Source organism: Cricetulus griseus (assembly GCF_003668045.3).
Source record: "Cricetulus griseus strain 17A/GY chromosome 1 unlocalized genomic scaffold, alternate assembly CriGri-PICRH-1.0 chr1_1, whole genome shotgun sequence".
Taxonomy (NCBI): Eukaryota; Metazoa; Chordata; class Mammalia; order Rodentia; family Cricetidae; genus Cricetulus; species Cricetulus griseus.
Window position 1 is genome coordinate 251,707,828 of NW_023276807.1, and position 12,853 is coordinate 251,720,680.

General features: G+C 42.2%; 1 protein-coding gene across 1 annotated transcript in view; it reads right to left on the bottom strand.

Moving 5' to 3' along the window:
• Klf12 (Kruppel like factor 12) overlaps nucleotides 1-12,853 on the bottom strand; it is a 154,081-nt gene that overhangs the window by 22,065 nt on the left and 119,163 nt on the right. The window contains exon 5 of the mRNA XM_035453119.1: nucleotides 6,668-6,825. Within this exon, the coding sequence (XP_035309010.1) occupies nucleotides 6,668-6,825 (158 nt within the window). The remainder of the gene's footprint in view (nucleotides 1-6,667; nucleotides 6,826-12,853) is intronic.

Here is a 12,853-nt window from a genome sequence, read left to right on the forward strand (position 1 = left end):
ATATTTCAATTTTTTTTTTAGTTCTCAGCACACTTTGCTATACTTTGAGTATGAATTACAACCTGACCCCTCCCCCAAACAACAACCAAAACCAAACAAACAAAACCTCTTTCTGAAATTCAATCCTCACCATGAGGCATGAGGGGAGGAAAGATTGAGACCTTCAACAAGGTTCACTCATGGGAATCATGGGAACTCATGAAGGCACCAGATAAGTGGGTCTGCTACAAAAGCCAGTGTGGCTGAGTCCCTCAGACATTCCTGTTTCCTGTCCTGGGCCAGCCACCTCAGGTCTCTGACATCAAGACGAGCACCATCCCATGTAGTCCTTTACCCTTGGACCAGACCCATAATCATGATCAATCTCATTGTTTTAAAACTTGCCTCAACTATGATATTGCACTATCAGCAGCAGAAAATAGATTTCGACAATTATACAGCTCATATTCAGGAACTCTTTGGGTCAGGACTTACACGGTACTTACTAAGAGAAGATCGACCCTGAAAAGAGTCAGTTAGGACTTAGATGATACTTTACCATCACCACTAGGTCCTGTGCTTTATCCAATAATCAATAGATATGGGGTGGGGGTTGTCCTAAAAAACAGAGTTCAATGTTCCATGAGCTATGCATTAACATCACAAACATTGGAACAGTAGCATCATACATATCTGGAGGTAGACACAAAGGCCACCAGGATATACAGCTGCCACAGAATCTCCCCAAGCCCCTTTAGTATCTCATTCAGTAAAAAATAGAGATGTCTATTGAGAAGAAAGCAATCCATGAATAGCCCCGAACTGATGAGCCAAGGGAAAAGTGGGAATCCGCGGAATCTGCAGCCACTTAGGATCACGGTGTGTGGGAGGGAGTGTGGAGGAGGAAGTGGATCTTAAGGGCATCGCCACATGTGATTTATAAATAACAGATGATCTGGTTACAGCACATGCTCCTTTCATTAGGGAGGCGTCATTAATTAGGGTACAGTTCCTTCTTAAAGGGGAAGAAGAATAGATGATAGACACTGCTAAGTCAGTGTTGGTTAATGCTTTCAGGCACCCACAAGTAAACTTTTGACGAAGTCTGATGAATGAGAAATGTATCTACCTTACTGTTCATACCAATTTTAATGAGCATCAACAAGTCTGTCCAGATTTACGACAGAGACAATTTATTGTGGTGGTATTCGCCCTGCCTGGGCAGAATAGAAGACCGTGGCGCCTATCTATCTTGTTGCACACCAATGAATGTGTTCTAGTAAGTCCTATTTACCCCTTTACGAGCTCTCATGGATTCACCTACAGTGTGAAATATTTCAAATATTTCAACTGGCTTGAAAGAGAAAAAAAATATATGTTGAAGTTACTTTTCAAATCTCTGTCAGGAGTTTAGCTCTGTCTTTCACTCATCACTACACTGAAGCGTTGTAGAACACTGATAGCCACGTTTCCTTTTGGATGTCACACACAGCACTGGGGCAGTCAACATAGAGGCAGTCAAGTTTCCCACCTAGACTAGCTGCAACATCTGAGTCTCGTGCTCCATCTAGTGGCTGTAAGTATTACTGACACCTGTGTGTTAAAGAACAGCGTTGTAGAAATTCTATAGCATGGAAGGTTCCAGTGGCTCGCAACTTTCCTATTGCTGCCACACTTTGATACAGTTCCCCATGTTTTAATGACCCCAACCATAAAATTATTTTGTTGCTCCTTCATAAGTGTAATTTTTGCTACTGTTTTGAATCATAATGTAAATACCTGTTTTCCGATGGTACTAGGCAAACCCTGTAAAAGGAACATGTGAACCTCAAAGGGGTCTCAGCCCACAGTTTAGGCGGCAGTGAACATTCCAAATTATACCTACATTTTCTGCATTTTCTATAAGTGCATACTTAGACAATTTAAAATAACATACACTACCATTAAATGAAGGAAATCAACAGTAGTTATTCAGAGCACAAATATGACTCCGTTAACTTAAATCTTCTGCAATTTTTTATTTGAACATACTGCAGACATCATTGGATGGGAGGCATACCCAATGCAGACAAGAGGATGTGAACAACAGGCCTGCTGGCAAAAGTGTGACTCAAGCTACATTTTCTCCTTTATAATGTTCCTTCAACAATCTAGCCTCCATGGGTGTTGCTACAAGGACAGTATTTCAAATTGCTTGCTAACATATCCGTGTTATTACCTAAGCAGCACAGTTACAAAATATAGTTGATTATTTTTTGATTTTAATGTTCACCTCCAAATACTTCTTTAGCTGTGTGTTTATTGCTAATATCTTGAAAGGGTCCCTTTTCTGTATCCCTACAAATGTTCACATCATTCAGTCCTAAGGAAATGCATGAGTGATCAGGCATTTGTAAAGCATCAACAGGAAAATGACTGTGACTTCCTTATAGAAAGTTTCTCACTGCAGCTTGCTCTCCTCCCATAGCGTGCTTGGATTTCATAAGTCATCTGTTATAATCCCAAACTCCGCATTAAGTATTATTGGTCACACATAAGGATCTTACTCAACATGCCCGAAGCAAAGGTAAGGCGAAGGAGATGTTTATGAAAAGCAAGCAAGCCAGCCTGAATTTCTATAGAGCCAGTGCTGATTACATTTTACTCACCAAGTTATGAAATCTTGCGTATAATTATAAATTATAAGGTAGCCTGGGATCACTTCACACCAGTTACAACAAGTTAACCAGATTGTACTCTTTCCATTTGACAATAATGCCACTTTTCACTGTCAGTTCAAGAGATTATGAGTACACAAACTGAAGTGGTCCCTGAGTTCCAGGGCACTGGTTCTTTTGCCTCAGCCCCAGTCCCCCTAGATTACAAAAGTCACACATGTTCAAGACGTAAGATAGAAACCAGTGAAACATTTGCATCTAACCTTCACATATCTTCTTGTATGCTTCAGATAAGATATAGTTACCCACAATGACTGATAAAATGCAAATGTTTCCCACAGCTGCTATACATACAGCTGAGGGAGTGCTGACAAGAAAATACCCATAGGTGTTGAGTACAATCCAAGGCTGGCTGAATGCACAGAAGCAGACCCATTGGATACAGAGGGCTGGCTATAACTCTCTGCTAAGTGGGTGATTGGATTTGATACAGTTTGGGGTCTTGGAGTAGGAATTTAGAAAAGATATTTTGATGTAGACTAGAGGCAACATAGCCAGCTGTTTAAAAGAAGTAACAGTTTTCAGTGTGGAGGTCTCTTGGATTACAGATCAGGGCATTTTCTTTGCATTTGTCATGTTCAGTCTGCCTATTGCTTAACTGGCAAAGATGGAGAAGCTGAAGGAGAGAGGGTTGGGGTGAGGACCATTCAGATCCTTCCAGATTACTGAATCAGGCCACTACAATGGGCTTATGATAGTTATTTTCTAGATTGGAAAAAGTATATATAAACTCCCAAACTGACAATATTACAGCAAGTTTGTCATTTGTCTCCAGATGTTGCTTCAACACTATTCTCAAGGAAGTCATTTCAGGGACAGTGCCAGCATCACAAGTCTAATCAGTTTCTACTACAATGGTTACACTAGATCTAGATGGAAGAATTTCCTTGATTGAGATGACCCTATAGAGTTAACTCCCAGAAGACTTAAATGTATTTTGCACACATTAAGAGCAGTTCATAAAGATCTCCTCCCTCAATGTATGAGGACCACAAACCTTAAGTCAATGTGATGAAACAGATCGGAATGCATGACTGACAAAATTGGGAGTGTCTGCGTTGAAGGTCATAAGATGCTTTGCTCACAGTGGAGTGGAGAAGACCATCAAGAAGCAGTCAGTGACAGCAAATGTGTGACCCCCCCCCAGGGAGTCCCATTCATCTGGATCCCTCAAACTGCATCATCAGGGATAGACAGACACTGCCAGGGAATAGGACTCTGCCTTCAAATTCCACCCAGAGTCTTGCTGACAAATAAGCTGTTACTGCATGTTTATAAGGAGAGGTGGGGAACAGACCTCTGTTGGGGCAAAAGTGCTCTCAACAGCTGCAGCTACCAGGTTGCTATGCAGACCAAACACGACAAAAGACGTGCAAGTTGGCAGGAAACAGCAGAGCAGTGACTTGCTTCTGTGAGAGGTGAAAGGCGAGGGCTCCCTCTAATTAGAAACATAGTCTGTGCTGTTATGTATAAGGCCACCGTGACCTTCAAAGTCTATGAGGTCATCTTTCTAATAAGTCAAGCTCATTAATTCAGCTTCAGCCTTCACGGTTTATGTACCTTTGAATTGTGGTGAATAACTGACATCTCTTCTACTCACTCGGTATATGTTAAAACCTGTAAGATGAAGGCTGATAGTGCTGGGGAAATAAGTCTTTAATCGCATGTGATGAAAAACCCTCCTTTCTTTCACTGCGTATCACTGGATAAGTAGAGTAGGGGTGTTTGTGTGAAAATGAGGCTAATGTATATCCCAGAAAGCTCAAGGAGAGTAGGAACAGCTCAACATATGTGATGATTCACTGCAGACAATTTATGTGTATGTGTAGAAATTGCCCCATAACAATCAGTGGCAGGGCCTAATAACACTTCCTGCTATTATCTGCTAATTGAAGATGCTTGTGGACTTCCATGTCTTTCTGTCCATTTCTTTGCCTTAATGACTAAGAAGGGGATTTAAAAATAGTCCAATGGGCTGGTAGCATGTGCAATGCCGTGGGTTCAAGTCCCAGAACTCCAGGGAATAAATAAATAAATCACAAAACTAAAAGTGGTGCCTGAGAAACAGGTGGAAACTCCTCACGAGAAAGTTCACAATCAAAGGAGAGGGAAGGACACAGAATTAAGTGGGAACTAGGGGAGGAATTTGGAGCAGAGAGGACACACAGAAGAGACAAGCAGAAACCACAGACTATCTAACAAAATCTCCAGTACCAAGCAATGGATATTGGTCAGGAGGGTCCAAAAGACCCACAAACAGTATGAGCAGTTGCCATTCCCCCTGGTTACCTCCCTATTTAATTGGAGTTGCCCTCCACACGAGGTGCTTTTCTCCCTGAAGTCATAGTCTGCCAAGGATAAAGTCCAGTGCTAGGTATGGGAGAGATATTTCTCCCTCTTTGAGTTGATCAGGGGTGTCCTAGAGACCCCCCCAAACAATACAGTCTTTTTTACCATTGCTAAAGTTCTCACATACTTTGGTCACAGGGTCCGGAGAAACCAAGTTGGTACCGACCAGGAAACTTACTTCCTGTTGGCTAGCTGACTTAGTACTGGAAGGTGCTGTGCAGGCTGCTGGAGCAGGGTGGGTCACCAACGGTTTTACTCAGTTGTAAGCCCCGTGAGCCTCAATAACAGTCAGTATTTATGCTCATGGGTGCATAACTAGTGGAGTGACTGAGTAAACTCTGGGACTTACAGCATGTTGCACCCATTTTCAGCCCCTGTAGATAGCATGCATGATTAATGCTTCTGCTCCATGTCTTTGCAAACACGTATAGTAATGTGGGCTGAAGAAAAAGCAAGAAGGCCAGTTTAAATGATTTTACTGTTTAATCTGGGAAGTGGCTGCCTTGTGACTTGGTTATTTTGATAACACGGCCACATAGGAATCTATTACATTTGAAGGTTCCCATGAGATAACCATGCTGGAGTCTGGTCTGTGTCAACAACAGGCACTGGACAGGACTTGCTTATTTGTGGCTTGTGTCAGCAGAGGAGCTGTTTCCCTGTTTCATCTGCTTCTTGAGTGTCACTAACTCCAGTCACTGGTCACTCATCTAGGGAAGACAGAGTGATGGTGGCCCCTTCTCTTGTCTTCCGTTCCTTGCCAGTAGCTCCCATTGAAGGTACTCAGAAGGAATCCAGGAGATGCCAGGGAGGGCCACACAGCACACACACAAATAGATGTTGTGGGCAGTGGCTAAGAACGACAATCAGTGCTTTCTAGATGCATGGGGCGTAGATGAATGGAAGGATGGACAGGTGAATTGTTGCAAAATTGTGAAATAGTTGCATCAATTTTTTTCCTGGCAAGTATTGAAAATCCCCTCCTTACGTAACAACTACTAGGGAGAATCAAACTGGATTTTATGGAACTGGTTTAAAAAAAACAAAAACATTTCAGTGCTTTGTACACATGACTTTTGAGTCTTAAGTTTATTTCTCTGATGCAAGGAAGAGTATTGAAAACAGATCATACATGACCTAACGATGGTAGTGAGTTAGATGTTAGCTTTAAGGAAGGGAAGGGGAGAATTTGGCTCAGCTTGCTGTGTGAGGTGCCCTGGGGACGTTTTCTGAACTCCATAAATTACATAATTATTAGGCGGCTAAGTTGATTACCAGAAAGATGATTAGCCTATTCTGTTTACAGCATTTAAAAATGTGCATGCCAGATAGAAGGAATGAACTAAATTCAAAATGTCAGTCATGGACTAAAGACTGGGTGAGCTGCTGTCATTTCCCGCTCCTCCTGACCCCCCTGTGAAGCCCGCGGGAGCTGTACCTGTGTGGGTTCTCCTGACCCCCCTGTGAAGCCTGCGGGAGCTGTACCTGTGTGGGTTCTCCTGGCCTTGTGAAGCCTTCGGAGCTGTACCTGTGTGGGTTCTCCTGACCCCCCTGTGAAGCCCGCGGGAGCTGTACCTGTGTGGGTTCTCCTGACCCCCCTGTGAAGCCTGCGGGAGCTGTACCTGTGTGGGTTCTCCGGTGTGCCTTCAGGTGGGAACTTTTCGTGTACACTTTGTTGCATCCTTCAAAGTCGCATCTGTGGATGCGCCGCTTCCTGGAGTCCGGCGATTCTGATCGTCTCTGGCGTCTTGTGCTCTCAATACTAAATGGTGAGATTGAACTGTAAAAGAAAGAGGGCCATTACATGGTGAGAAGCACAGCCCTTCGTCTGGGGCCTTAGCAGGTTGAGAACATGGATTCTGCCACCTCATGGTTTCCATGACCATACACCCTGCTCTCATCTCCTGGAAGTGTCTTAACAGCTGAAGAAATCAGCATGGCTACGCTTGGTTAAAGAGTTCCAGGGAAAGAAAGGCAATGCTTACAACAGCAAACTAGGAACAGTGATCAGCATGTGAGAGGCTGAGACAGGAGGAACCAAAGCTAGAGGCCAGCCTGGGCCACATTACAAAACCTGTGTCTAAAAACCCAAACCCACCAAGCCAATTTAATGCAACAAACCCAAACTAAAGCCAAGCGGAAGTCGAGCCAAGAATGCGAATCTCCCTTATCAGTGCTAAATGAACAGCTCAGCTTGGAATGTCTAGTCTGTCTAGGGAATGTCTTAGGAAGCATGTCTTCCCTGCTCGAGGTAGCATCAACATGAACATACATAAGAGGGGCATCTAAATCCTATGCAGTGTTACACAAGCATACAAAAGTCACAGTACAAATTTCAAGACCATTGAGGTCAGGGTGAAAGAAACGGCAGCCATACATCAACATGGTGACTCATGACAAGTAATTTCTGTGCAGAGAAAAGCACTTGATATTTTACTTCCCTACTTGGTGGTTTTGTTGAGGTGAGGAGTAAAGTGCATTGTCTTTAAAGATTAGCTGTCCTGCTATTATGAAAAAAGAAAGACTTCACCAAGTTTGGCCCAGACTTGCGTGTTGTTTCATTTTAATGCCCAGTAGAAAAACAGGATTAGTTTGTAATGTCAGGTAATTCATTTACATGTACCTTTTTCAAACCTTAATCTCTTCTGATTGAGACAGAAAGAACATGACTCACCTTTTTATTAGCAATCCACGATGTTCTCCAAAATTATAGTGAAATGGGATAAAGAAACAACCATCCCTGTTTCTACAAGACACATTTACCATTACTGACATTTTGTCATTTAAATGAGATGCTATCTACCATAACTTATCAACTCTCAGATATATTCTCGGCCCCCCCCCATCTGAAACTTCTAAAATGAAGCTGCTTCTTGCAACTGGAGGATTGTTATAGGTTAGCTGGCATTGTTTTCTTTATTAGAGGCACGCAAAGTAATTACAAGTTTTACAATGCCTATTTCAATTTTGAGGAAGGGTTGGTTGGCTCTTTCTGCAAAGGATTAGGTAGTAACTATTTTATTTCAAAGTTAAGGACCATGAAGTCTTATGCTGTAATTAATAAACTCTAAAATTCTATTATGCAAGCAGCTATAGACCACATGGTAACAGAGGAGCCCAGTTTCAGTAAAATTTTCTTTATAAAAATAGCATAATGGCCTACCTGTCATAGTCTCCTGACTTTTCAGTTATGCATTACGGTACTTGTTCAACAACCATGCATCCCTACATTTTAAAACCCCATCTCTTAAGTGACAAACAGAGTCTGTTTTTGATACCACACTATTCTATGACTCCAGCCACCTGGTTTCCAACACTTCCTTCTAGCGTATTTTCTAGCATATTTCTGTTTATTTTTTCAAAGTACCTTTTCTAGTCTACAAACAGTAGATTAGGCAGCCGAAGCTTCAGAGTAGTTAAGATCGAATATAAATGCTGTTTACCAAGCCTCAAACAGTTTAACTTGAGATCCAGACTAGAGCGAAGGAAGCCAGACTATGCCTGGGTAAACCACTTTTTAAAGCCTTCATTATCAATCAGCGTGGATTTGTGGTTTTCCACGTCATTGATTCAGTTGCTGGAGACAGGACTCTATTGTGAAAAGAGTCAAAACAACATGAAAGAATAGCTTTAGTCAGTCCACAGAGAGATTGCAGAAGGGAGTAAGATTCCTGCACACAAGAAAGACTATGTGTGCCCTGATATGGTGAAAGACGTTCATTTCTTGAATATGTAGCCATGAAAATAAATATAGATTTTGGAACTAAGAGCCTTATAAGAGAAAGTCCTTTATTGTGTCGTGTGATGTTTGACATCTTTCACAAATCAGGACAATGATAGCATTTGTTTCCATTAAGTTAAAATTTAAGGCCTATAACAGGTATACTGTTTTGTACACTATTTCCTTCACATTAACATATAGAATATTAATGTCACCCCTACACCAACCCAGCCACGCAGCTTTTGCCTGTGGTTGACGTTAGTCACTTATCTTGCTAAGAATTTGTGTATACCGTGAGAAATTAAAATAAATCTGAATCCAAACCAGCTAATAATGGTCTTGAAGGGACCAGGGAAACACTATTGTGACACAGTCCATCCACTAGTTAACTGTGGGGCAGGCTCGTAAAACGAGCAGAGGCTGCCAGTGGGAGGTATCTGCTTCCCTGAGTTTTGAATATAATCAACTTGAAGAAGTGGAATGGCCTCAACACTCAGCCCTTAGCCTTTGGTTTTCCTCATTCTGAAGCATAATTTTTTTAAAATGTTACGAAGAGCAACCATGGAAAAGAATCTGCCCAAGAGAAATAAGATGGGAAATGCTTTTAAAGGTGTCTGAATGAGGAGTGGAATGTAGGAAAGCTGGTTCTAAGGGCATTCAATGGCAGTTGTTCTTTGTCCCTATTTCCTTGTTTTCTCCAGCAGCAGATAGAGGAAGCAGCCTTTAAGCTGCTCCTTTCAGTGCCACTTGATCTCTTTGCAGGAAGGTAGTGGTCAAAGAGGACTGAGCAGAATCCAGAAACATCCCAATGCTATGGAGGACTGCCACAGCCTGGAAGCCAGGGTGTAATCCACAGTGAGCAAGCATTGTAGGTAGATGGGATTTGGCTGAGCCAATTCCATGCCTAAGCTCAGTACCATGTTGTCAAGGTACTAGGTAACTTTACAGCCTAGGATGTCATGAGCATTTAAGAAATGAATCATAAGAAAGGTATTCCTGCTTCATTTTATATGTAATTTTGAGTTGAATAATTAATCCTCATTTGATTGTTTGATTGTTGCATCTTCAGATAACAGAAACCCAATTTTCACTGCTGATTCTTCCTGATTCTTCATATTTTAAATGGGACTGGGTATCAGGGATTCAGCATTAACTGTCAACAGACACACTCTTATAAACATCATTGTTCTTGCAGCAGTTCAGATCATGATATCCAAACACATGGCATATCCACTGAGATATGTGTGTCAGAGGCTGGAAAGTGACAAACAGATCCTCTCCTGTAGGTATTCAGATAAGTAGGAAGGGGTACAACAGTGACACTGGTCCCAGAGCACTGCCCCAAAGGATCCCATTCTGGGGCTTCCCGTATGCATGGGTGTAGCAGAAGGGCTGTCGGTTTCTTCACGGTGTGTATACTATACCCTTTATGTCCCATGTTCTCAGAGCTCTGTGTTCCCTGCTAGACAGCAATGAGGATCCAAGCCTACTTGGTGCTTCATAAATTGGACTTGTTCTATAGAATGTAAATGTGTAATTTATGACTGCATTGAAGGTACAGAATTATTTCAATGCTATTTACTAGCAATCTTTGTGTGTTCAGAATGGATGAGATAAGATGGTTGGTACTGTGTTCACAAATTTAAGGTCATCAAGAGCAGTGACTTAAGCTGGCCAGATGGCTCAGTGGGTAAGGGCAGTTGCCATGCAATCCTAGAGATCCAAGTTCAATACCTGAAACCCACTTAAAGGTGGAAAGAGAGACAATTCCACAAAGTTGTCCTCTGACCTCTACATGTGTGCTATGGCATATGCACACTCCCCTGTCATACACATGTGCAAATGCACACACACACACACACACACACACACACATAAAACACACAAACACAAAACACATAATACGTACACACACCCAACACACACACACACACACACACACACACACACAAAGCACACAAACACAAAACACATAATACGTACACACACCCAACACACACACACACACACACACACACACACACGCACACCTACTACCAGCACCAGCAGCAGTAGCATCGCCACAAATAAATAAATATTTTTCACAAAGCAATAATTTTATGCCCCTCCGTTTCCCAGAAGGCTAGCCCACTTTGAGTGGTTGATGGATGCCTGAGGGAGCTTCTAAGTGCCGTGTGGTAATTTTGGATCCTGAGAGAACAAATGATCGAGTCATGGCTTCAGCAGCAGCACAGTCCTGCTTGGAGTGGCAAGTTAAATTAGAATTAAATCCAGAGAGGCCAGGAAAGTCACATTCAGAAACAGCTCCATTTAAACCGAAAGTGCTGCATGGCTGCCATGAAAGAAAGCAGGGTTAACTGTAATAAAAGGCCATTTGTCATGAGTGACCTCAGTGTGATAAGATGCCCTCCACAGAAATTGGAGTTCCTAAAGTAGTAAGAAAGAAAGGAGGAAGGAAGGAAGGAAGGAAGGAAGGAAGGAAGGAAGGAAGGAAAAAGAGGGGGAGGGAGGGAAGGAAAAAGAAAATAAAAAAGGAAGGAAGAAAAGAAAAGAAGGGAAGGGAAGAAAGGAAAGAAGGGAGGGAGAAAGAAAGAAGAAAAGAAAGGAAGAGGGAAAGAAAAACAGAAAGAAGGAAAAGACAAAAATTCCAGGACATCTTTTCTAGGCAAGGAAGAAGGTACACACATCAAAATGTAAAATCTAGGAGGACAAATCACTGGAATTGACGGTATTTCTGCACACACACACACACACACACACACACACACACACACACACACACACACACAGAGAGAGAGAGAGAGAGAGAGAGAGAGAGACAGAGACAGAGAGGAGAGAGACAGAGACAGAGAGAGAGGGAGAGGGAGGAGGGAGGGAGAGAGAGAGAGAGAGAGAGAGAGAGAGACAGAGACAGAGACAGAGACAGAGAGAGACAGAGAGAGAGAAACACTTAGTAGCATGGCCGAGGACATCCATAACAGTCTATTTACACAAATGTGTGTCAGGCTCTGCTCTGTAGGTCCCAAAGCCATACACCAGTAGTATCCAATCTTGCACGGAGAAAAGCAGAGACATCCAGAAGTTAAGCCAAAACAGTCAGAGTGCATGTCAAGGTGTGGACCCCAGAGCTGACTCTGGACCTCAAGGATGGCTGTTACTTCACACTTCAGGGGAAGACGTAGTGGACATTACAGACCAACATGTGAGAAAATGTAAAAAATGAAATAAAATATCTCTAAAGCAACACTTCTTCCTGTGTGTAGTTTCCCAACAGATCCAAATTTTAATATTCAAAGTTGTCACTGTTCCTAGTAGCTATGACTCAGAAATTATCCAACTTCAGTTTTGAATCTTAATTTAATATTCTCCCAAACTATATACATTGATATATTTATCACATAAATTTCTGCTCAAATCCAATTATGTAAAGCAAGAGCACACAGTAGCATTTCTGACTGCTCAGTTGAGAACTATAAAGTAACCACTAGCAGAGATATATAGGGCTAAGTTGCTATTTTTCCATCTAATAAAATGCTTCAAATTTTTTACCTTCATTTATTGGTTGATTGTGCATGGGGGTGCATCTTTTGGTGTACTTGTACAATTTGAGAAAGTTGATTCTTTCCTTCAACTATGTGGGTGTCAGAAATCAAACTCAGGTCATTGGGTGAGGAGGCAGCAAGAGACTACACCCACAGAGCCATCTCACGGACCCCAGAAAATACCTTTTAGAGTTGCTGGGAAGGGTATATTCATTCCCAGGGACATGTGTTCTAAAGTCAGGGGCCCACAGTGCGAGAACCAAGGACCAATGGTGAGCCTAGCTCCTCCCATCACTGCTGTTCCATTACAAAGCTACCCAAGGGAAATCTGACTCGGACTGAAACAAACAATGAAGTTTCCTTCAGGAAGCTGGGCATGTGTTTGAAAAAGTACATTTTCTACTACTTCCAAAGTTTTCCTCCTAATTATATTAAAAAAGCATTGGGTACCACAGAAAGTCAGAATTAAAGTAAGAGAACAGCTTCCCAGACAATGATTTAAACCATCACCTTGGTAGCACCATGTCAAAGTCACAGATGACCAA